The sequence below is a fragment of the Pelmatolapia mariae genome, linkage group LG10_11 (assembly GCF_036321145.2).
Source record: "Pelmatolapia mariae isolate MD_Pm_ZW linkage group LG10_11, Pm_UMD_F_2, whole genome shotgun sequence".
Taxonomy (NCBI): Eukaryota; Metazoa; Chordata; class Actinopteri; order Cichliformes; family Cichlidae; genus Pelmatolapia; species Pelmatolapia mariae.
This window is the reverse complement of record NC_086236.1, coordinates 11720645-11747368: the sequence shown is the minus strand read 5'-3', so window position 1 is coordinate 11747368 and position 26724 is coordinate 11720645. Positions and strand designations below refer to the sequence as shown.

Sequence of the window (26724 nt, the reverse complement as noted above, 5' to 3'; positions counted from 1 at the left end):
TGAAAACCTGACTGCATGCATTTGTACCAAGGTGCTGAGATGCAGAATTACAGTGAACACATGATCCGTGCTCTTATTATGTAAACAAATTTTAGGCCACAGAGTAGGACATTTAAAAATTCTTTTATCATTGAAAAATAACAAAACCTCAATCTAGCCACCCCTCAGTTTTTATCTAACCATTTTTTTTGTTAAGCTGAGCTTTCTGTATAAATTACTTTTTTATAGCAGTTTATTTTTTGAATATAAACTCCAGCTTATTAATTTTCCATAGTCACCACTTGCAGATGAAAAATGTCTAATTAAAATGTTATAAATAAATATAATCAAAGACATTTGCAGACATTCTTGTTTTAAATGTATATCGTACATCAGACTGTCATGTGTTTTATAATATGTTCTTATAATTCTTCACTCAGTGGTGCATCTTTTCATCTGCACTCTTCAAACAGTGCTTTCTCTCTCTCTTTTTTTCTACCCTCTTCTTTCATATTCACACCCACAGGCACAGATACTGTGTTTTATCCCCTGACTCCCCTCTTCATGTATGACTGCATCTACGCTTGCTGCTGACACGAGCACCCTGTTATTGCAGAGTTAATTAGACTTGTGTTTGGCGTTATTTGATATCATATATACAGTGTGCGTGGAACAGCATGGAAAGTCACATAGTACATATTTGAGATGTGTTTATTTTTAGGTGAAATAACTCTATATTGCAGCTTTTGTAAATGGCAGACAAGATTGTCAGACTTGCCAGTCCTGATGTTAATGGATTATCTCCATCTCACAGCAATGCCACATTATTATGATTCTATAACGCTTGACTTCCTAAGAATACATCGATGCTAATGCAAAATTCAGTGTTTAGCATTCAAAGTGCAACTGCGCTTTATATGCTCTCACTCTTGAGTTCTGTAGACAACACTCCTGCAGTTTTCAAAGCCTTGAGGGGGAAAAAAGTTCCTCAAGTGTCATGACTTGTTTCAAATTGTTCTTTTTAGCCATAAATATACAAGTTGTCTTAGCTCACCCTTTCATAAAAATTAGCAAAACTGTACAAGCTTGTGCAGGATAGCTTTGGTTCTTCACTGTTTAGCCAACATGACTGATGACTTGTCATATGTCTACATTAGAATTATTCCCCTTTGAAATAGCTTTTATACTTTTTTTGAAGAGGCAAATCTCCAAAATTAGAGATCTCAAATTAAAAGTCTACCTTTTTTTTTTTCAATTTTTTTAAAGCTTCTCCTTTCTATAGGATACATATGAAGTTTATATTTTTGTCCTACTCTCTACGCTATTCAAATGCTTTCGGTGAAGGCCACAAGCTGAAACAGGTCATTCAAATTCTACAAGTATTGCCGGAGGTTTAAAAACCTTCAGACTTTATGCTCTTCTGGCACAACTCCGTGAAGTAGTGCTGGGCGATATGGAAAAAATATTTATCACGATATGATTTATTTTATATCACGATAACGATATATATCACGATATACCACCTGACCTGTGGTCATCTGGAAAGTATGCAGTCTGTAAACAGCGAGTGGAGAGGGTGCAGTCTTTGTTTTGAGTTACTGTAAAGTATGTCGCAAATCCGGGTGCACGTAAAGCAGCACCATGTTGCAAAACCACAAGACAGAGTTTCTTTGCCAAAAATATAATTTTTTTATACTTTATTTTCTCTTGCATAAAGTTAAGAGTATGTATAGTGAGAAGACAACACTAATATATTTGCACAGGCTATTTAACCCTTTAAGACCTACCATAGAACCAAGTCCGCCAGAGCTTATCTTTACACTTTACATGCTGTAGTGCCATTTGTGGGAGCATTTCAAGTTGCTATACATCAATACAACTGTTATAGCCCAAATTTTAATAATATGTATGCATTAAGTCCATAGTAACTACATAAATTGCAAAAAAGTGCAATAAACTACAAAAAAATTGAAAATCTTTTTTTTTTACATATATTTCTAGTTAGAGAAATTTAAGAGGCTTATCCCTCAAAACTGTAAATACAAAAAGTTGCACAAAATAGTTTCCAACCACGAGAAATTTATTTTGAGTGTCTTCATAGTTTTATTTTTGAGATACACAATTTTTTATATACTACAGGAAAAATGAAAATAAATAAATGCAAATTTGCAAAAACACAGCATGTGCATCAAAATAAACGATTTCCAACAGTGTAATTTGACTTCTAAGCATCCCAGAAACGATACAGAAAAGCATAAAGTCAAACATGATTTTTAAAAACACCAACATAAGCTTTGAAGCTTAAAAAACTACATTTTTCGCGAGAATGACGTCACTTCCGGTTTCGGACAGGTAATGGCGGACATGCGATAGTTCGCGCTGACTTATATTCCAACGTAGGAAGTGTTATGAACAGCTGATCGGATCGGCAAAGCCTGTTTCTGGAATATTATGTTTTTGTTGCTGGAAGTGCTTTTTATGCAATTTTTGCAAAGCTATATGTGGAAGGAAACCGTGACCTAGGGCAAGCTAATGGAATAAGATGTAAGTACAACTCCTACGGTTTCATATGCAAAAAAAACATTATTGCGCTACCTTACGTGGTTACAGTTCTACAGGGATTTAAAAATACTTAGGGAAAACGGAGGGTGCCTGCTCCGACCGGTTGTAAAGGGTTAATGATATATTTTATGTAATAATTTGTAAAATTCGGGTTAGAAACGATAGAAACGATAGAAGACAAATGGCACGATAGACACTTTTCTATCGTCCACACGATATATATCGTCATATCGCCCAGCACTACCGTGAAGTACATGAAGTACTGCACGGAGTTGTGCCAGGAGCCTCTGCCCTTAACTGAAAAAAGAACCTAGAAAACCAAAGTAAAAACCAAAAACTGCCGAGCCCATTTGAAGAGTCCAGGGAGAACCAATCCACTTACCTTCAAAAAGCGCCAATTTAATTAATTTGTATTCATGAAATGTAACAAAAGCTCTGAAATGATGTTGAAGGTTCACATGGTGTACACTTCAGCCTTCAATAATAAACCATTTCCACTGGGTTTGACACGTGCTCTTTCTCTCTCTTGCAGCCCAGATACCATTGCTACCTGTTGGTACATCCTGCTCTCAGGATCAGTCTTCGTCAAGGAGCACATGTACCTGGCAAGGTGCTGGTATGTATCACTCACAGAAGAAAAGAGAAAAACAATATGATGGGGTGAGACAAGGTGGCGATCAGTCTAGGGGAGATGAGGTAGGATTAGATATTACACATCCGCACTCCATATGACTGCCGCCAAGATGTCTGTATATATGCGCCTCCATCTTTACGCTAGAAAATGGAAATGGCAGAGCTGTGATTTATGAAAAGATGGCGCCTACTGATATGTAAAGGAATCGTTTGTGTATATGTGCACACACAAAGACACATACTTGTATATCATGCTTGTAATTCTATGTTAAACAACACAGAGCAGATTCCTTTTTCCAAGCCCCCTGCTCATGCAGTTACAGCTCTGTAGATGCTAATATGTTTTTTCTGTTTTATCTGTGGAAAAAACCATTTTATGGATGGTTGTTGTGTTGTCGTGCCTGGACACAGAGACTTCTGATTTTCCACTCGGCTATCTATCAACATTGTAAAGTTCTAAATTGCTGTTCTTTGGCAGGGAGTTGCTCATGTGTGTTACACATATTACAGTAATGTACATCCATAATGGGCATTATGTGAAATCAAATGGGAAAGTGCTGAAAAATCATTTTGAATCTATTCAAGCTGACCTAAGTACAGAGCCAAATATGAGAAAGAAAGATTGCCGGTAGTCCATCAGTGAGAGATTAGGTTTTATATCTGGGCGGAGATTCATCAGTAACATTTGCGATTTAATAAGGCCATATCATATAAAAATGTCAAGTCCTCCTCATCTTTAGAGCAGCCAAACTGCCAAAATAAATTGCAGTTCTTTACACAGAGCCGTTGCACCTGTTTAAACACTGGAACTGATGGTAATAGAAAAAGCTGTGACAGCAGTTGCTGGAGGCCGAGCCTTCGCTCCATGTTTACCTTTCCCTCTGCTGTTATAGTTGGACTGAAACAGAAGCAACACATGCCAGAAATGAAAAGGAGAGGACAGCAATATCTAACCCCTCCAAAAAACCCAAAACAAAACAAAAAAAAAGTTCAACCTCTGGCATCAGTCTGTAGTTTTCCAAGCAATTCCCTGCAGTTCTAATGATTATTTACAATGTGAGAACATTTCAGAGTTGGATGAAAACTGTAAGGATTCCACTCAAAAGCCCATCTTCCTTCCTCTGACCATTTCTGCCATCACCAAAAAAAGAAAGAAGAAAAAATGGATGTGACAAGGAGTCTGACTGTAAAACCCTCATACCATGGGTAATCCGACGAATAATAGTATGACCAAGATTTTTAAAAATCAATATAATTCTTTATTTAGTATCATCAAGAATATGTGACTGAGCCTATAAGCACATCAGGACATTGTTTACAGGTATTAATAGCTTTCTTGTGTGATATGCTGCGCATACTTCTAAAGATTTGTCCGCCATATTGGATTGGATAGAACCACTGGTTGCTAGTTTCCTAACTAGTTGACAATGGCTCTTGGAGGTTGCTGGTACTTACTAGCAGTTCTGCAGTTGCCTTCAGTTTTGCCTGCAGGCAAATGATCCACATTTACTTTTTATGTTGCACTTTTCACTAACCCTGATACAGCTCGGAGACCAACTGGCTGGTGGTATTTAAATGGTCCAATGAATAAAAATGCAACTGCAGCAATAAGCTAGCGACCAAAGCAATCACAAGGAGGCTTTTGCCAGTTTGGGAATTTTTTTTTTTCGTAGTGACAAGTGAATCTTTAGCAATCATTTTTTTTTCTCTCGCATCTGCTGTCAACCTCCAGAAACCACGGTTGGGGAATACTTATTTTTTCCTGACGGCTGGTGATTGCTAGATGGTCTCAGACTGGTATACAAGTCTGTGTGACTGGGCCCTTATGCACTTGATCCCACATTGTCTGATGACCTTGAGATCGAATGCCTACTTAAGGTATTTCCGCTAGGTCCATGTTTTATATTGGGTATTGTGCCACCGTGCTGATGAAATAAAGGCATAAAAAATAAGTTAACAGCTATGGCAGAGAACCTTAATATGCACGTGAGTCAAAGTCAGACACAAAAACGTGATTAAAAATTAGGAAATGAAATTACTAAACCACACAGCTGGTCTTAGAAAAGTCCTGTTAACAAATATTAAAATGCTTACAGATAATTTTCCGTCAAGTAAATGTTGCAGCCTTTGCAGCCTTGGCATAAGTTAAAAAAAAAAAATAGCAATCACTAGCTCCAGCAACTTTTGTTGGCTGACTGTTACTCGTGATCAGAGTGTTGGCATAGTAAGCAGAACTGAAACCTCAATTCAACAGTTAGTGCAGTTTCTAGTTGTGGAGACTTTCTTTTAATTGTAACACAAAGCGCCAAGTGACCAACTGTGACAGAGAGAATTGTTGGACTAGTATCAATAACGTGTGTGTGTGTGTCATTCCATTGTGGCCCAGTTGATAACATAGTGAAGGGTAGGATGGGGGGTAGGTTGGTTGACTGGAAAGGACTGGAGGGTGTGTCTGTGTGTTGGAGTACGAGCAGCAGCAGCAGCAGGGGGCTTGGAAGGGGTCACTGAGAGAGCTAATAGGGTGTGTGTGTGTAAGAGTGAGAGAGAGCGTGCGTGTGTCTGTGTGTGTGTGTGTGTGTAAGAGAGCGAAGAATGCGGAACCCCTGGCAGAGCAGTGGATGGCCATGTGTTCCTGAGCAGCCTGCCTGCCTGGAGCCCAAAAGCACATCCAGGCAGGAAATGAGCAGACTACACACACACACACACACACACGCACGCGCGCGCGCACACACACTGACAAATAGAAACCTCACTGGAGCCAGCGGACAGACAGACAGAAGTGAACAGAGAGAGAACACACTTCTCCTTCAGTTTAACTAAAAACCTCTTCTGCTTTCTTTCTGAGGAAACTTCTCATTAGTTCACACTCTGGAGTACAAAGCAAACACACTTGGATCTAATCCTGGATTATCTAAATAATGAACTTTTCTCCCCTCCTCATTGCGGATAATATGTTGGATAATATTTCACATACAAGGAATCCAAAGGAGTGGACCCCCTGTATTCCTGATCCTGGTTAGTAATGCTAAAGCTTTTCGTTACACACTTGCTGTAAGGCGACAGGGATTTCGGGGTAATTCTGGAGTTTTTTGTTGTTGTTTTTTTCAAAACTCCCTCGCTATTTCTTTACGCATTCTTCAGCCCAGCACGCTTCATTTCCTGCCCGCCTGCCATAGTTTAACCAGCTGGACAACCAGGCTCTCCCTAGGGCACTGTGGCTTAGCACTGCTCTAAAAAACACGCTACTGAGTCCTGTGTGTTTTCATACATATCTACAATGGCTTTTTAAAAGACAGGCAGTCCTCTATTCTCACATTGCCAACACCAAACAAGTATGTTGACTAAAATAGAATACGGAGCGCTTTTTTTTATTTTTCCATACCTTTGACCAACGCAAAGGAAAAAAGCAGAAAATTCAGTTTGTTACCAAACTCATCATATATAAAACTAAAGATACGGAGGAAAGATTGTCCCCATTCAAAAGTGAATCATCCAAGTAAAATATTCAAAATTATTGGTGAGGTTATTGCAAGATTTCCTATTTTTCTTGTACTTCTTCTCCTTGAGTTCAAACAAAACGGCTCACTTCTCTATGTTTTCTGGAACATTGCTGTCCTAGGAGGAAGTGAAGAGTACAACAACATCACACGCAGCAGAGTAATGAATGAATGTTAGTTTTGTCGTTCCCTAAGATGTGGAGGGAAAAAAGTCAATCACTGCATTGGAGTTGAACTGTAGCTGTTAATGGTGCTTATTTAATTGTAATTTTTTAAATCTGATATGGATACATTTGAGGTCACCCTTTTAACTGATTGCTGATTTCCACATGAATGTGTTGTGATGTTTCTGAATGACCCACTGGATCATTACTTGGAGTACTTGGAGTCTGTCTGGCAGTCTTTTTGTGTGCTGGTGGTCTCGCTGCTGGCCAGCTCCTCAGTCTTCTTTGATTATGAGTCAGAGCTGTCAGTGTTGGCCAACCAAGCACTAAAAATGAGAAGAAAAACGGTCGGGGAGACTGAGAAGTAGATTTCTAAGTATGGTGAACTGTGTCTTTACTGCTTGTCATTATTACCATGGAAACTTGGGGTTTAATTAATGCATTTCTTTCAGACTTTATCAAATTTCGCACTCGGAGGTTGTTCAGAATAACATAGCTTGTCAGCTTGGAAGCTTGTGGAAACTTTTCTGGATTCATTTTCACACGTGGCAAAGTTGTATGTGAGACTGCAAATGTATGAATCAGTCGTATTGGATAATCAGCGGGCCTCTGCCAGCTATGGGTCTGTTTAATCTCAGAGCCCAATGACTGAATAGCACAGGTAGCTCACAGTGAGCGAATGTGCGTCATGTCCTGCCCTTCCTACCCTCCGTATATGCCGTACCCAGGCACCAACCTTCGCCTAAGCAAGAACATTTCGACTAGTGAGAATACACGTAACATGGAAAGACTTGTTGCTTTTTGTCCTGCACTCGTTTTTTGAATACCTGCATACTTTGGAGGGAGCAGATCATTTTTGGCATTCTTCGGAGGCAATAACACTGCGTGAAAAAATGCAGCAGGTCAAGCCTGGCACATCCTACATTGTCATCAAACACAGATTTGAATCTTGTTGGAATTCTCTGCGTTACACAACAACTTGAATCTTCTCAAAGCTTGTGATGTAGACTACGTGACTGGCCGACGCCGTCGCCAGCATGGAGGAAATGATGGTACACAACATGCCAATCAGTCATTGCAGACTGCGCAAGTGCAGCATGTAGTTAATCGTCTCATCATCTCAAACCGCAACTTTAACGTAGGCTCAAAAGGTAGAGCGGATCGTTTACTAATCGGGAGGTCACTGGTTCAATCCTGTGCTCCTCGAGTCTGTGTGTCAAAGTGTCCTTTGACAAGATACTGAACCAACCTTCTCCTGATGCAGCCATAAGCATGTGAGTGTGTGCATGGTAGGTTAGAGCGCTGTAAATATACTTGAGTGCTCAGTAAAACTAAAAGAGAGCTATTTGCTATTTAATTAATATTTTTTTGTACTATTGAGAATGTTGTCGGTTTTTCCATGCTTCAGACAATAGACACCTCAAGGTGTGTGTGTGTGGTCAGTTTCTATACCAGCTGTCATGGTTTATTGCCCAGGGCACTGCAGCTGTCACTGAACCGGCACTGAACCTGTTCTCAGCTCTGCCGACAACTTGTTTTTGCTGGAAAAGGAGGGGAGAGAAATCATCACCTGCTGAAATCCAGCAAAGGCACAGCCTCAGTAGTTCGAAGGGACGAGATTTCCCTTCCAAAAAGATGAAAGAGATGATGGGGATTAAAGTTGATTTATTGTAGAAGTACTCCTCACTTACTAACGCGAGAGGAATTTATTGTTAAAAGCTTTTGTGAAAAAGGAGTGCCTCGCAGACATAATACATTTCCAGCCTTTAAAATACCATACAGGTTGGTTATACTAATGGTGATTTCTTTAACAAAGTGCATAAGCAGTTGGTGTCTGTGGATAAATGGATGAATGGATGGATGGAGCATTGAAGCCTGTCGTGATAAATTGAGGCAGATAAGGGTTTGCGCTGTGTGTAGTATTATCTTTAGAACAGCATACATCATACATTAATACAGCATAGATTATTGATGCTTCTGCTGCGTAATTGCAGGAATGCATCTGAAAGGTAATTTCCTGTCATGACATCATCAGTCAATGTCAGTCTGATATATTTTATGGAGATCTGAATGAGATCCATCTGTTAACACCTGTAAAATCAATAGGCTACACCACAATTCTATTTTTGTTAATATAGAGATTATTATTGTTACAAGAAATTTACATAAATTTCATAAAAATGAAATAAATGCATAGAAATTTATTTTTTTATGCATCTAAAAGGTTATATTTGGGAATTTGGAATCATCTTGCACTTCCTCTACCTACTTGGACAGTGCTGTACACGTTTTCTTATAACCGCTGCATTACTTAAGCCGTAATAGCCAAGAAATTTTCACTTGTTAAAACTAGTTCTAGGTGCTTAGTTTAAACCTCAGTCTAAATTTGCTTTGGTTGCTAGCAGGTTGCCGCGATCGCCCATAGTTTGCATTTAAGATGCCAACTTGCTTGCTTAGGAGAACAATGAAAAGTGAGACTCAAAGCAGACTCAAACTGTTCGCCTTCAAAGTAAAACTTGCCCCCTTTGAAATGTATTTGTTGCAGCGGTAAGACAGTTTTTATTTTGGAGGCGAATCTTCTCCATTTCTCCTTTGCTTTGCACTTGTTCAGGTTTCACCACAGTTCAGCGTCTTCAATGCAAACCATCAGCTTCTATTCATACAGACATCAGAGTAACTACCCAAGAATTAGATTGCAGTGAGACCTAAACTACCGCAGCCCCACGCACACTAGCATTGTATGGATAAATGTTTGGTGCAGCAGTGTTTGTCAGCATGTTTTTGGGGTTTTAAGTTCACGAAACTTGAAACCCACTTTTACCTTGTAAGGCTGAAGGCTAATGTTTGGCCATAGTGTGGTTTTAGAAGGCTGTCTAATTTCCTCTGAGGCACAGATTCACACCAAATGACAGCAGAGCGTCATCACATTTCAGTTCAGTCAGGGCAGCAGCATCATTTGGTGGGTACAAATATGTGCGCCCACACATAACCTCGGTAACTCACTTACAGTTGACTCAAGTTTGTTTGGCTCTTGTGCTCTTTGTGGAAATGCAGTAAGGTCAAAACAGAAGAAAAAATATTGAGCAAGCGAACACAAACACATAAAGCACATACAGTATAATGCTGTGGATGTGAAGGGCTGAAATCTTTTCTCCTTTAGCATCAAACTGCATCTCTCGTGCGTTTCTCTGGCACGGCCTGTCTCTCTGCCCTGCGCGCACCCGCCCACACACAGTGAGGAGACAGGCTTGGCAGGCTTTGTGTAGCGCTGACAGGGACCAGGCGTCTCGCCTCAGTGGAGTGTGGAGAGATCCTGTCAGAGTCAGACTGACCTCCAGGCTAAGGGCTCTGAACAAACTCCCTGCCCAGCTGACTGCATTCCTCATTGGGAACAATTGAGTTTATACTCTGCTGGGAGCCACTCTATCGATACTGTGATTTTGATCATTTCTGTTTGTTTGCTTATTCCCTTGTGCGTGTCGGTTTTTGTTTTTATAATAAAATCACTTCAGAACATCTAAAGAAACAATACGGACTTGCAAATGTGAAAAAAAGAACAGTCTGTGGTGTGAAACAATTTGGGGAATGTAAACTGGACCCAGTGGTCAGGCCCATGTGTTGCGTGGCATTGATGGACGAGGGCAAACCCTCTGCAGCTGTAGAAATGCTTTCTGCAGCAGATTTGTGCCTCTTACCTGCGGGGAGGCACGAAACAGCTCAAAATCACGAGAGATGAACAAGAAAGTTTTCTATTATTATTTGATCCAAATCCAGTAAACAAAGATGCAATATGCACCTTTTGAAGGCATGCTTTGAACTTTAAAGCCCTTCTCCAACTGTCAGCACTATATAAATGGTATTAAAATGAGAAAATCAATAGAACTGATAATGGGTTTTACTGTCCCCAGACTCACCTGAACAGAGCACTTTATGAAAACAAGAAGTGCCTCATATTTTCTAGGCTTAGTGAATAATTTAGTTTTCTATAGAAAACCTAATGTAATGCTTTTGTGCTTTAATTGTGCTACCAAAAGAAAAACGTGGCCTGAGTGTATGCGACAGGTACATGCCAAATAAATCCACACACCACTATTTTGGCCTTTTTCAGCTGCTAAGAGAGAGGTTTCCATGGAAGTGGCGGCTTCCTTCATCTTTTGTGGCTGTAGGTTTATTTCCTCCCTCAGTGTTAGGCACTAAAGTTTTGATTTCACATCCTCTTCACAATGGCTTCCACTAATATATCCTGGAAAAATCTGTTTATTAGAAGAAAAGCGTGATTTAAAAAAAAGTTTCTATCATTAGAGCGCATTACAAAGACAGACTTTTATGTGAGGCCTAAATTCAGAGTGTTGTTTGTGTCAGTAAGAAGCTGTTATTTAAGATGTGACTAGATGAAAGTTTTCTTTTTTCTTTTTTTTTGACCTAGAGGAAGCAAAGACCGGCAGTAAAAGGAGTGAAGGAAATGATGAAAGGGAATACAGAATGAGATGAGGAGAGAAGGGAGGAAAACAGCAAAAGCAAAAAAATAATATAGAAAAGAGAGAGACAGAAAAGATGGATTTGGCTTTGGAAAGGAAGCAAATGAATAAAAACAGGAAGAGGAACATGAAGTTAAAGGGAATTATTTACAAGTGGTATATTATGGATACAGGAAAAAAGAAAACATGGAGTCATTGGAAGGGTGAAGATGATCAGAACGGAAAGGGGTGGAGGTGAAGCACAAAGAGAGACGTATTAAGGAAACAAGAAGGATATGAGCGAGGAAAGCAAAAAGCTGCAAACCAGATGGGCGCCACCGTGTGACAGTGTGGGAATGAAATCGGAGAGGAGTGAAAGTTTGTTCTCTCCCAGCTCAGCACGCTTCCATGATTAAAACCAGCCTCTTCCCCCCTGGTCCTCAAACAATGCTGAGGCACCACTTTTAGCATGGAGACGTGTTTTCAGTGCATAAAATATATCAGGATTAAGCTCACACACTACTCACACACTTACAGAGCATATGTGCCAACAGGAAGCTTTCAACATCCATGTGATTATAATGATGAATCCATTTAATCATCGATTCACTCTAGATGTCAGCATGAAGATGCATCAGCTGCACGTAGAATGTAAATGGCGGCTGACATGTTGCAATGTTATAACATCAAAGTCAAGCAGAGTTTATTTGTAACAAAGGTTTCATTGTACCAAACATATCCTTAGTCATCTCCATGGAGAAGAAAAGGCCAAACTCACCCACGTGGTCTCGCCACAGCATCAGCTGCTCCACTCCTGCTTGTCAGTGGACAAAATGACCCAGCTGACTGCAGAGAGACTCACGCTGTGCAAAAGCTGTTTACTTGTAACGGTGTGGTTGGCCTGATCCAGATTGATCTTCTGCATTTAGCTCTTTTTTTCCCTAATTGACAGAGAAGCACAAAAGTTCTGCGTCCATTATAAGAGATGTAAGCAGTCTGTATGCTTTTTCATTAACATACACTGTGTTTACACTTGTCCTGTGTGGTCAGATCACTCAGTACAAGTGTAAAAACAACCACCAAGATCCGAAGTAATTTGATCTGTGTAACCACTCTGCAATGTGGCCTGGGACAAATTTGGCCAGATATAACAGAAAAAATACCATCAATGCAGGATGTGCTGGTACTTTTCTAATAAGCATAAATAAAGTCTTATTTATTTCTTTTTAGTCTCTCTGTACCTTTAAATTTATAACACAAATGCTTATTTAGCGACTTTCTCTTTTCTCTCAGCGGTTGAGCTTTTGCCACAAACCACTGACACAATGAACTGCTAAAACCCATCTCACAGAGTAGTGAGACTAGCTTTTACATTTTCCTTCTAACTGCAGTTGAAAGACCTAGTGGCACTCGAAACTGGGAAGCTATTACTTCCTCAAGTCAAGGACTTTGAGTATCTCAGGGTCTTATTAAAGAGTTGGGGGGAGAACGGAGTAGGAGATTGACAGATAGACGGGTTGGTGCCACATCTGTTGTAACGCTGAAGATTTACTGGTCAATGTACATTCCTGCACTCACCTATAAACAAGAGGTGTGGTTGTATAAGCGGTGGATGTGATGTCCACCTGGGGAGAAACCTCAGGGCAGATACGGGACATGCTTGAGAGATTATGTCTCTCTGCTGCACCCTCTCTGTCTTTTGTCCTTCTCCCAAACCCAGATAAAAAGGATGGATCAAACTGGAAATCTGTTTTCCAACGCTTGCAGTGCTGCTGACAAAAACCCACTGGGGTAGAGCTTAATGTTTTCTATTATTATGCTGTCATTATAACTAATTTTAGCTCTTCTACCACACGCAGTGAAGTGAGATGCAAAAGAGTGTCACCAAAGGCGCCCCATCAGTGGGGTTGCCAGCTAGCGTCTACTGAGCAACTGTCATTACACATAAAATTACACAAAGCTGTGGCTGCCCTTGAAAACTACATTGGAAGTTGTTTTTATTTAATGTCCAGAGCTGGTACTGACTGAGAAAAATGCTTCAAAATTACGTATAAAGAATATTCACACATGGATTGGGAAGGGATTGATCAGATATCAATAAAAATGGTAAAATTATTATATTTTTTTTAAAATCATCTTTTGCAACAAAGAAAAATTATTATTTGCTTTCTCTTTAAACATGTGAAAACAAACTGTAAAGCTGGTCACTGCCCTAAGCTATAATTTGACATTCGATCTCTCACACTATTTCCTTTTACATCTCGTGTTGTCCACAGCTATTTCTGGTACACTTGAGTTTATCTGGTTTGAAGTATGTGTGAGGTGCACACATTGTCACTGCACATACTTCTGCCTACTTGTTTCTGTGATGTGTGCAATTTTATTTGTGTATAAAAGTTGTATTAGATTGATCTAAGGTCAGAGCAAAGCTTAACCATAAACCGGGTCTAGCACAAAATTGCTGTTGTAAATTCATCGGCCTGTATTCCTGGTACTGTGTCTGTGGTCGGGCAGCTATGATCGACTGCATCTGTTTCTACTGTCTCTTGTGATATTTGTGTCATCCCTGCAGTGTGTTTATTTCTGTTTTAACACTCACTTTTTGTGTGTCGCTACCCTTTCTCCACAGTTTTGGCAAGCAGCTGGGAGGTAGACGAGGCTGTGAATGCATCACTTTGGAGCCATCAGAAATGATTGTGGTGAGTAGAGACACTGTCTCTTGTTCTCCCTCTCTGTTTTAGACTCGGTCTGTCTTTTGTCCCTCTCCCAAGCCCTTTTATCCTCCCATGCACTCTCCCATCTCTGGGCTTTGATAATATTTCTATTTTTCTATCTTTATTTGATGTCTGCAGTACCTCCCCCCCCCCCCCCCCCCTCCATTGTCATTGTCCTGATAACCCTTTTCATCTTCTTTTTGCCCATTTCTGTTCTTTCTTCTCTGTTCTCTGCATTTTCTTATAGCATAAGCATTATCTACATCTTCAGTATTATAAAGGACCGTATTTTTAATTGATATTACATCTAGAAGGTTATACACTCTCTGTTCAGACTCGGCTTCAAAACGGATTGGACAGCGCTTAACAGTGCAAATCGATACTGAGACAAAGCATCCTGCAAAAGCAACCCAAGAGATTCCCAAGGCAAAGAAATTCTCAAGTATCCGAGGCAGTATCAAAAAGATTTCTTATATTTAAAACAATGTAAGTTTGTCCAGTTAATTTTGGTTTGCAACACCAGGATCCATGCTGTTTACTTCACCTGTCTGTGGTTTTAATTTAGTGTCTGACAATATCACAAAGACTTCATTCAGGTCAAGTTTGCCATAACATTTAGTATATAAGAATGTTGGTTTTGTTTGCCTCCACAAGGTCGCAGTGCGTACAAATGTCTGTCCGCTTCCTACCTAATTGTTCTTCCTGCTCTCACTTTCCTCTTTTGCCTGAGCTTTGTCTGAGGGACTAGAAGATAAGCTGCAAAGTTTTATACAAAAAGAGGACAGGTAACACCAGTTCCACTGATGCTATTGAATAGGAAATAAAGAAATAAACTAAATAAATATAACCCACAGATAATCTGGTTGTTTTGGTGCACAGTGCTCTGTAACAGAGTTGGAACAGGTTGTCTCCAGGGTGTGATGGGTCTGCAGTCATGATACCTGTCTATTTCCTGATTTACAATTACTGAAGGGCAATCGGGCACTTTTTTTTTTGCAGTCTGTCCATTTTAGTCTGTTCTTGTCCTTTTTGGTGTTTGATCCAAACCATACAGTGGTGGATGTGTAGAGAACACACTGGATTATTTCAGACTAGAAATCAGTTGATTTATGGAAGTAGCAAATGATTATCAAGCCAGTTAAGCTAATGCTAACACACAGTTATGCTTTGATTGTGTGTGGTGTTTCTAAAGAAGGAACATGTAAAAACTGGTGGATGTTGTATAATAAATAATGGTGCAAAACAAAGCTTTAGCCAGCCTCTAGTTTAGCTAAGTAGCCCTTCAGCAACTACAATCTAGAAGTTAAAGTGCCTGTTGTGTTTTGCAGAGATAAAGAACAGGACAATTATGCAAGAGTGACAAAGCAGCAACTGTGCCACTGTGGTTTTTTTCCCCATAGTTGCCCTTCCTCGACTTCACCCAGTTGCTCTCTTTATCTCCTCGGCTCTTTTAAGATTGGTGGGAAGGGTATTATCATATGACAAAAAAAAGCTTTCAGCACTCACATGTTCTTTGTGGCTTTTGGAAACCCTGCCCCAATAGTTTCAGGGACATCAGAACTTTCCTGGAAATGTTCTGCAGTGAAAAAAAGATTACAATAGTAAGGTGCTCTTTCAGCAAGGCGCTTAATCTTGAACTACACCCATGGGCCCATTCAGAGGCGATTGCTACGGTAACGGAGCAGCGATACTGACAGTCTTCCAGGTATGATTGTGTGATAGTTTGTGAATATGAAGTGCGGCATTGGGAAGAAGAGCCTGTGAATTTAGTCCACTCATTTGCCCGGGGCACGAGAGATAAATTCGAATTCAATTTAATTGTGAAAAGAAGAGTTTGTGGCTGAGGGAATAAAATTGGTTTGAATTAAACTGGCCTTTGAATTAAATCACTGAATTAAACAGTTCACTGTGTGTGTGTCACACAGTGAATGAACAGAGGTGGGTGAGGGTTAGAAAGAGACCAAATGAACCAGCTTATCAGAACCTTAGAAAGGACACGTTTTCTTGCTTCTTTGTATATGACTGTTTTTAAGTTACAAACAGCACTGCCTTGGAAAAAAAAACTCTGAAGCAAGGCTGAATGATAATTTCAAAGAAGGCTAAGAAAACTATGGTGTGATATATAGACAAAAGAATCTGGCCTTACTTCTTAACCTTTGTTTAGTCAAGCGCCTAGCCACGCAGTCTGCCTTTACAAACATTTGTGAATCAATGAGCTCGCTGAATTCGAGCTTGGTACTTTAATAGCATGCCAGATTCCTTCTCTCCTAGATATTCCATGATAAACTGTAAGTAGAAGCTTTTAGGAACCACAGGAACTCAGCCATGAAGTGTCAGACCACATGAAGTCACAGAGTGGGGTCATTTCACTTGATAACTGTAGAGATCCAACCTTCCTCTGACTTTAAACTGTGTGCTGTGAGCTTCGTGACATGGGTTTCCAAGGCTAAAGAGCTACTATAGGTTTAATTTATTGGTGGCCCAGTGCGTTCATAGAAATAACGTATGTCTGTATGCCAATTCAAAGAGCAATAAAAAAACAAGACCATTTTTAGAGTGGTTGATAAATAATATCTGGAAAGCATTGTTCAAAAGGACCCCAGTAAAACTAAAGAATTATTGAATAACCACTTTTTTGTATTGAAAATAACAAGAAATGCTAATCGAAACGCACAGTTTTATGCACACATGGGTAAATACACAAGTATTTACCCATGTGTGCATTTACTGGGTAAATACGCAGAGGGACTGCAGTCCAGTCACACTGCATTGCAGCAAATCAGCTAATTAGGACCATGGGAATAGTAGAGGGAATATAATCTGTAGCTTTCGTCATGACTCTGGTCACAGGATGACAGGGACTGACATTCAAAGACTGACAGGGTGGGGTTGTTTGTGTGTGTGTTTGTGTCTGGTTGGGGGGAATAGATGAAATTAAAAAGAAGCACGCAGCGGGAAAAAGAGAGTAAGGAATGAAAAAGCGGAGAAAAAAAATAGCCGATGATGCATGCTGCCAGGCAAATGATCAGATAGACGGAGTGGAATGTAAACCGGGAGATGAGTAGACGTGAAGTTAGTCACACAGGCATATTAAAATGTTTAGAGGAAGCGGGAAACTTAATATAGAAGTGACTGTCGGTCAGAAACATAACTGGTGGTCATGGGACAGAATAGGTTATAATCAGTTGAGGAGACAGAGAGCCATGTGTATTACAGGCTCACAGGATGAATGTGAAAGTGTAACCTTCCCCTCCAGAATTTCTTGTGTATAACCTTCAGGCTGTCTGTCTCATGAGCCTCATTAAAATGAGGCGAGATGACATTTTTCGCCGTGAGAAGGGGCACATTGATACCAATCCAGGCTCCTTTTACAACTGTTATTTGGTATTTTATTGCTGAACTATCCTTCACGCAGTTGTTTTAGAGACCATGACAGCTAAACTACCCACAACCCAGTTTTTACTCGGTATATTAGAGCAGAACTCCCTGAGACAAGGTTTTTCTTCTGTGTGTTACAACCCAGAGCAGCTGTTGAGTCTCTTTTCTACTGTGACAGAAAATCTTTGGGTCAGGCTTCACTTTGTTTCTATATTAGTTGTTTTTTCTTATTGTTTTACAAGATTGTCAAAACTCAAACTGCTCTGTGGCGTTTCCCTTCAGAGTTTTGAGGTGTCATAGATTTTATTCTATGTGACTACATGAAGGCTAACAGCACAAACGGCAGTCGCTTAAGGCTGTTCTTTAACTCTCTTCTACTTTTCTCAGCACAGAAGCTGTAGTCATCTCCGCCACTTTTTGCGGTCGATCATGGGTCTGTATTAAGACCTGTATCAGTGACTGACACATGACTGACCTGAAGAGGGAAAAAAAACACACAGTGGTCACATACAAAGACACCATTTGTGGTGTACATACGCTATGGTGAAATCTCTGATAGTAAACACATTATTGCGAGATGAAAGGCTGAAGAAAACATTTCCTATCGGATCTTCCCAAACAGTTTGATCTTTTTTTCATATATACTGTACAGGGCTGTACAAAAGTCTTTGGCAAAATGAGAAATGAGTGCAGTTATTTATTGAAACATGTAAACCTAAAAGGAAATAAATTATTTCTAGTAAATATATAAATAATAGCAGAGCCTATATAGCTCTGATGAGCTTGAAAATAGGGATTTCATAGTCAACTAAAAAAATGAAAAATGTGACTAATCGACTCGTCTAAAACGAAGAAACACTCAGATATCAAATTAAATTTGCAAACTGTTTAATGTCAAAATCTCTCCCTTGTTACTAAAATATGACAAATTAACATCCAAAAAGTGTAGCGCGTCGTGCCGTTCATTATGAATGATGCGCGCTGTTGGAAAATTCATGACAACCACTCAAATAGAAGTTAAAATTTAAAGTAACAAAATGATAAATCATCCATCCTTCTGTTCTGTTCTCCCTGTTCTCTCTTTTTTGTGACAGGCCTGAAGATATAAATTAAAGTTAGTTTGGTTGTTTGCTAGGTTGTCTGTCACGTGTAGTCCGAGTATGGAGAAAATAGATGGTTGCAAACATGCATGTGCAGCACTTACGAGTTAACAGTCCTTGAGATTATTATGTAATCCTACCCGGAAAAAAAAATCGTGAAGGGGGGGATTTCTGTTAAAAGTTACAAATAAGGAAGTGAAATATTAGATGGGCAGGTTTGCTGGCAGTAGGTGGGACATTATTGCTGTTAAACAAATCGAGCAAAAAGAAACATTACACATGTTTAAAGGTGTTATAATATTTAGTCAGGATAAAGTGAAAAAAAATGGTGGTAACAGGATGACAAAGTCCCAACAAAACCTAAAGCCAGGAATTAGGACTTTGTTTGGGGACTGTTGGTCTGAGCACTCTATCCATGCACAGTAAAGGCAAAGGATTGATGTTACTGTATTTGCCAGCATGCTCTGACAAATGTTTTTTATGCTTGAGCGCATGAAATCATAGTAAACAAAGCTACTGTTGAGTTTCTTTTGCTTCTGGCTGCCCACTTTAGGGGGTGCTAAAACTTAAATCTTAAATCTTTAGGTGCGGGAAGTGATCTTTCCTGACTTCAGGCTAATATTAGTATGGCAGGACCACACATGAACACACATTTTGACAAGGAAAAAATTGAAAACACTATAAAATTCTCTGACCCATGAACTGCCATGACTTGGACATTGTTATATAACCAGAGAGTGTCAGACTCAGAGAAACTAGCACAAAACTGATACTGAAATACAAGATAATCAAAGAAAAAGTTTAAAAAGCTAATTTAAAAACAAATCCAAGAGCCTTGGGAAAGAAAATGAAGGCAGAGGAGCTGGGTTATATCATTTATTTATTGAAAAAATCCATTCATTGCTGGGATAATAAGATTGTTGACTTCACTTAGCATTATGCAACGAAGAAAGAAAACAAATTCCTCCTACAACAACAGACCCGCACAAAAAGGGAATGAATTGTATGGCCGGAATCTGTGTGCTCTGCTGTTTTTCTCTTCTTTTTTTTTTTTCTTCCTGCCTGATGAGGATATTTGTGTATTTACGGTTTCCTGGAGGAAACTGGTGGCTCAGTGTGTGCTGTGTGCGCGTGTCATACAGAGTCAGCGAGCGAGCGAGCGACCATGTGAGCAAGCCTGTCAGTATGCAACATGTCGAGCAGATGAACTCTGTCTTGAGGAGGACTACTCTCGCCAAGTTTGAGAAAGGAGGAGATGCGGCGCTCGTTCTTCTGCCCTCGTCGTCGATTTGTTTGTTTCTTCATTTAATTTACTTGCGTTGTTTTCTCTCTTATTCTGGAGGAGTGACCCAGAGGATGAAATGTCGTGGGATCCCCCAGGATTTTGGACTTTGTCTTAAATTTTGGACGCTGCACTTCTATTCATCTTTTGTATGAAAGGGTTTCCCTGCTGTTTTTTCTTCTTCTTCCCTTCTCGTCCTTGTGGTATTTCCTGCTTTTATGTGTTGTTCTGGTCCCCTTCTTGAGTCCAGATGAGTGTGCTCCGCTGGCACCGGCTCTCTGCGCTCTGGAAGAACTGGATGTTCAACCAGGAGCCAGCAGAAGAGCAGGACCAGATCCCAGAGGCCCTAGGGCCTGAAGCAGAGCCACGGGGGGAGGAAGGGAACGCATTCAAGGATCACAACTCAGTCTTGGAGAGCGTCACAGAATCTAAGACTCAAAATTTGGGTTATAAGAAGCAGAGATCTGAATCTGACAGCCAGAATGTGGAATATAACAATCTGAACACACTCCCTAAGATCCAGAAGTCTGAACTGTTGAAGCGTAGCTGTTCTGAGCCGTGCTCTCAGGTCACATACGCTGAGGATCGATCTTCCAGCTACCCCCAGACACCTGATGGTTGTGGGGGCAAGTCCCGTCAAAGTTTCTGCTCTGAGCAGAGTGTTCCCTGTATATTGCAGGTGGATAACGGCAGCGAGGGGGACGACAGCTTCTTGCAGAGGGAGGGTTCCCAACGGCGGTCCAGACGACGCTTCAGAAGGGTCAACCCCAGGGGAGAGCGGGAACTGATCACAGACGGCCAAGACCCCGCCAGCTACAACACGGTAAGAATAAAAGCTTTACTAACAGCAAAGGCTAATGCTAACCACCCTCAGCATTTACAGTATTGTACAAAACATACTCTTTGCCTCTTTCCAGTAGATCGCTTACACTGAGCAGACATGGCTGGTTGGGTTTTATATGTTTAAACAACTACTGTTTTTTCGGGGTCCTTTAAAGATCTTCACACATTTGGTTCTCTGAAGCTTGCTGACATCTCAACTATAATCATTAGCTTCAGTTTTAAAGTATCTTTGTGATGTGCACAGTGTGCAGAGAGCAGTTCATTCTCAATAAAGTTTTGGTTTAATGAATTAAAGAATAAGATAACAAAAGCACCATAAAGCTAGAGGGGGATGGTAAAGCGTATGGGGAAACACTGTTTCGCAGTTTGCATGCATTGCTCTGGTATTTAACTTATTTGTCAATGCCACAGAGAAAACAAATGCCGGAGGCATTGCTGTCTAACGTGCATAAAAGCTGAATTTTGTTAGGAAAAACAAAGTTTCTCTGAAGGTCTGTTGAACCAAAGTTGTGTAGGAAAGTATTAAAGCTGAGCGTGTAGGAACTTCCCTCTCTGCGATAGCATCTCTGTGACCAGAAGTGTGTCAGTTACAGTTTTAACTAATCACTAGAAGCCACGCTTTGCCACACACAGTCACAAAGGCGCGCACACACAAACAAACTTCCACACTCAGGTCATATGCACACTTTTCCCAGCTCATGCAAAGCTCCCCGGAGCATTGCGATGGGGCTTAATGCAGAGTTTAAAGCGTCCTCTGTCGACCCTACCTGCCTCTGTGGTCTCATGGTGATTGTTCCACTTTTTAAAATTACATTTCTAGCCTTCAGCGTCGCCGAATCCCACCACATTCTTTTCTGTGACTGCCTTTTATTATGTAAAGGCTATCTGCTCAGATGTGCTAGCACAGCGCTGCTCCAGAGAAGCAGGACTAAAACAGATGAGAAATATAGAGAATTACTTTAGGAGTGCATGGAATTGGAGCAATACTGGACAACAAAGACTCAACTGACACAAGAGATTGTTGTTCTTTGACATGTGTTGCACTGTGTTTGCTGTGAGGTGACTGTGTGGCACTTGGCTTGAGTGGCACGCTTGCCTTTGTTCATTAAGAATACAATGATATCTTATGTTGTACTAATTTCACTTTCACAAGATGTAGTTTGCATATTTTGCTGTTGTGACTATTTCTTGTTTCTCTTCCCTTTTCATGCATCCGCTCAGGATTATGTCAACAACCAGGTAGGATGAAATACAAGACATGAAACATTTCTGCCCGTGTGTCTGTCTGTGTCGGACGTTTTGTGTTCATGTCTCTGTCATGCATGTGATCAGTGTGCTTGAGCGTGCATGGTTGTTTATGTGAGTCACTTTGGGTTCAGGCACCTGTTTAGAAACCGGCAGTCCTGGGGTGGGGGGTCGTCGTCATATTCAGAGGCTGCCACACACATGCACACTCCACTGTCTGCTGACACTGTGGGTGGCAGATAGGAATAAACAGACAGAGGAATTAACAGATGCATGCCGGGAACAACACTGACTTGCTAGGCAGAGATGGGTTTAATGTAATAGTGTAAGTTTCAGATTCCCCCTCAGATGGAAGTCACATCATTGGCACATATCCCACAAAAGTGGAAACTTGTGATTTGTTTTGTGCGATGAGGGCTGTCGGTGGCACAAGTTGTAAATTTCCACACATTACCCCACATAATAAAAATAAAAGTCCCTGCTTATTATGCCCCTATAGTCCGATCAAATCAGTCGTCATTTGTCACATAAAGGAGTTGCTTTGTGTGCTGAGCTTCTACTTGGCTTCAGATGAAACAGACACGTCTCTGACTCTGACTTAAAGTCATCCAGAGATTTTTTTTTTTTAATTCTTTTTTTCCTAGCTTAAGTTCTGTGTCTGCTGCTGTGGAGAACAAGGTTTATTGATTTGCCGATTGATCATTGGGTCAGGATTTAAAGGTGATGCTTGTCCCTTCGTAAAGCAGCTGGGCTAATAGGAAAAAATCATACATGGTTTTCCTGTGAGACGCACACAGTGTAATGTTAATGCCTCTCCGCTGGTGATGGCCGTTGCCGGAGGAGTAATGTTTTCATGTCGTCTGTCCATCCATCTGTCTTTCCGTGCGCTCCGTTTGTGCAAACACATCATCTCAGCAACAGCTTCGGGGTACATCTTCAGATTTTGTGCAAATGTTCACCTGAACTTAAAGATGAACTCATTACATTTTGGTCTTCAGAGGTCAGAGTCACTGTGACCTCACGTCTTTCCCATTGTTGTGTGTATGATACAACAGGGATTCCTTTTACGAGGGTACAAACATCCACTTGGATTTGAGCCTTACTGGTTAGAATGATGATGATGTCAACACATTTGTGGCCACAAATCAAATCACATGCTAGCATACAACTGTCTATAACAGGGGTCTCGAACATGCTCGCGCCTCTTTGGCCCATCTCCAGTGACTTTGTGTGGCACTGACAGATAAACAAAGACGTAAACAAAGGTCGATATTGATCGTTTTTTATTAGCATCGTAAGTAATTCTCTACAGTCTGAAATTGTAAAGCTCTTTAGTTTACAAACCAAAAACAAAAAAAAGGTTTTGATATTTATATTTTCACACTTATTATTTGCATCATAGCCCACATCTGTCACTTGATGCCTTTTAAGTTTGCTGAACCTCAATAGCAGCAGCTAACACAGATGTATTCATTTAAATGGCTCGTCCTGAATTCAGCTGACTTTGAACTCCAAAAAGTCCTAAGAGGTTTGAAGAGGTAAATAGAGAGTTTAAAAATGTGTGGACAGCTTTCTTTGCTTTCACTGCCAACGCTGTGACGAGGCTCGTCGGTATGCTTTATCTGCAGCTGGTCTGTTAGGATTTTTATTTTGGTATTTTAGTATTCTTGTCAAAATTTGCTCAAAAGTGGCTCTTTTAAGTGTTAAAAGCTTGCCGACGCCTGTTCTCACAGGGAAACTTGATAAACTGCTGACACTATTTATCTAAAAGGTCAAAGGTCAGGTCGTGACAGACATGGATGTATACTCTAACTTGATTAGTTGGTGGCTGCTTACAAATATGAGACAGGGATTCTGTTTCTTTTTGTTTGTTTTCTGTTTTTTTTTCTGGTTTCCCATTTGCGATGATATAGTGACAGCATGAGGATAAAACCCCTTTCTGTAAATGCATATTGTACATGCACACATACACACGCTCAAAGCAGCGCTGTGGTTCTGGCAGTGGATCAGAGGATGTTGTTTAGAGGCCTTATTGAACCATAATAACATCAGTAATCCATTATCGCTGCTCTGTGCTGGTGTCTGGTGTGTCTTGCTCGCTCTTAATAGCTTCTGTTGGAGTGAATGAAGTTCCTGAAGCTATGAATTACGAGGAGCCCAAAAAGATGATTCACAAAAAACCCGAAAAGGGGTATTTCTCCTAAACGATAATACAGCACAATGATTACAGTAATTATTACAAATCAAACCAATCAGTTGGTCTGCTGGCTTTAAATTTTAAAGTTTCAGAGGCAGAGAAAGATAAATGTCTGTGAGATCGATGTTTATTTTATTACCCACTGTTACTTCTTTTATTCTGTGTGATGACTGATACGGCTGCGATTGATCCAGAAACCTGACTCCTCTCTGCCAGCGAGGTGCTAGACAGAAGCTCCTGCGCACTCTTATTACTATAACAGACCACTGGGATTTACTGATGACTCAGATTCACACACTCACACGTGTACACACACACATATTCACATGCTGCAAAGATACAGAGTTACTTCATTTAGACATCAGATGCTTTACCGGGTTACTGCCTTTCTCCTGCCGGGCAGGATAGATAGATGAACCCATCACCTCATTTGCCTTGCAGGGGAAACCTGCTCTATGGGCCTTTTACTGCCAGGCTACTCCATGGAACCCCGGGATCATTAATTTAACATGATGCAGGTTCAGCCATCTGCACAGTTCACCACTAGAATAAAATCAGGAGAGTGTTGTTATGCTTTTTTTTTTCTTTTCTCATCACCAGTTGGGCCACTTTCTCAGTTTAACTCATGATTTTTCAGAAAAAATAAAAGCAGGTTGCTATGTGCAGATGTTTGGCACATTAGATTTGCTTTCAAAATCTTTGTTTTGAACATTTTGTTTTGGGGCTCGTTTGTCGCTGTCTATATGTGTGAATTTGTGATCATGCTTTTGGAGCATGAAGCAGCATCCTCTCAGCTGCTGAGTGTCGCTACACAACAGATCGGAAACACTTGTCTCTTGCAACGGCTGTGGTTACTTAACATCCTGGAGGCAAAACGTCTGACGTCTGCTGCTTTTTCTTCTTTTTTTCCTTTTCTCTCCACTCTACAAAACACTTTAGCATTTGTTTTTAATCTGACACTAAAAATGAGCCGAGTATGCAAAACGGCATTACTAACGAGAAACATCGGGCACTGATGTATGACTGTTAATTCCTCTAGATGGGGGGGTAAGACTGAAAGCTTCAGCTTCCTGAAGCCTAAAGTTGTATTTAAGACTATTGTAGTCACGTTCCACTGTCAGGTTGCCTTTACTGGAAGGCGCTGCACACAGGAAGGAGCAAATCGTACCAGTCTTGTTCCTAAACTGCAGCAACCCACACTGAGTGTGACGTGTAGCTAGACATGAATGAATGTTATTTATTTCCTCTTTTTACACTGTTAACTGGTTGAGTGGACTACAAGCACCACTTGGGACTGCACACCTCTATCAGTATTTTGTGTCATACAAAATTACAGATGCAGTTTTGACTGCTAGGCCTTATTTTTTAATTTCTTTTTTAATTTATTGGTGATTGTGTGATTTGGCCGTAAGGAAAACCAATTTTGTCTCTTACAAACACACCTCCCATTGCTTAAAAGCTTGATTAAATTGTTTGTATTGTATTACCCATTTAAGACTTACAATATATTCTAGGGTTTCCGTTTAATGGTCCATTAGGAGTGACTTTATCGTGGTGATGTCGTCTTCTGCTGTATCATTTTAACTCAATTTGATGAGCTTGTGCTTGTCATGCAGCTGCATTACTTAGGTTACCTCACTGCTTAGAATCAGGTTAAATCTAAGGTTGCATTCCTCATGCGGTGACTAGGTGTGACTCATACACATGCTTTGTCATAGCAGTGTCAACCTGGGGATGTGAGAAGTATTACTCTGCATCATCCTTCACCTTCCCCTGAGATTGGAAAATCACGAAGATGAGGCGACAGAAAGATGCTTTCTCATGTTTGGTTGCTGTTTTTGATTAGACGAGTCTGCTAACCAGGCCTGGGAGTTTCTGTGATTTTTCTCTTTGGCTGGTGAAAATTTCTCTAACTTCCAACAGGCTGGTTTTAGCTCACCAAGGAGAGTTTTGCTTGGCATTGCACACTGATGAAGTTGTTAAATTTCCGATAATATTCCTGGCTTGGTTTTCGTTGTCATTAGTGTGCTTGCGTGCGTGGTTTCGCAAAGCACACGTGTGCCATGTGTATGCTTAATTCATAATGTTTCGGGGATGTGTCTGGCTTTTCAGTTTTGCTTCACATCTGTGGATTTAAATGTGAATACTTCCATTATGGCACCTTCATGGATTTCTTATCTAGAGCATATTTGCAATGCAAACTATTTAGCTTGATATGCTGACATTTTTTTCCTCATTTACATATCAATGAGGCATAAAATACACGATACCTGCATTCTCTTATGCCAAATTATTTGTAATAATTCAGATAATTGCCACATTACATTTGCTCCTAATTTTTCCTTTTAGTAAAGTATCCAAAAAATAAATAATCGGCAGGACAGGATTGTAAAGGGCAAGCGAAAATCCTGTTGGCATTCAGCAGCCAAGGAAAGAGAATCCTCCTGACGAGAGGAGTGACAGCTTTATTTTGATGTAGATTGTCAAATGTCTTCTCACTCTCGCACATTTTGTAAGGCAGAGATGCCATAACAGCAACCTTTAAAAATACCTAAGAGGGAGGGGAAAGGGGAGGGCAGGTAGGATGGAGCAGAATGGGAAAATAGAAGTAGGCAGAAGATGACAAGCATGAAGTGGTGAAAAGCAAATGGAATGATAAGTTAACAGGCTAAA

The 26724-nt window shown here is 40.4% G+C and overlaps 1 protein-coding gene across 8 annotated transcripts in view; it reads left to right on the top strand.

The window, feature by feature from the left end:
- rapgef6 (Rap guanine nucleotide exchange factor (GEF) 6) overlaps positions 1-26724 on the top strand; it is a 140092-nt gene that overhangs the window by 38148 nt on the left and 75220 nt on the right. For 6 of the 8 annotated variants that reach the window (XM_063487015.1, XM_063487012.1, XM_063487009.1 and 3 more), the window contains exons 1-2: positions 19693-20589; positions 21831-21848. In XM_063487015.1, coding sequence (XP_063343085.1) covers positions 20017-20589; positions 21831-21848 — 591 coding nt within the window. In that variant the 5' untranslated portion in view covers positions 19693-20016. Of the gene's footprint in view, positions 1-3073; positions 3158-6097; positions 6190-13921; positions 13992-19692; positions 20590-21830; positions 21849-26724 lie in introns of those variants that run through there. The other 2 variants (XM_063487014.1, XM_063487016.1) reach the window with 2 other exon arrangements.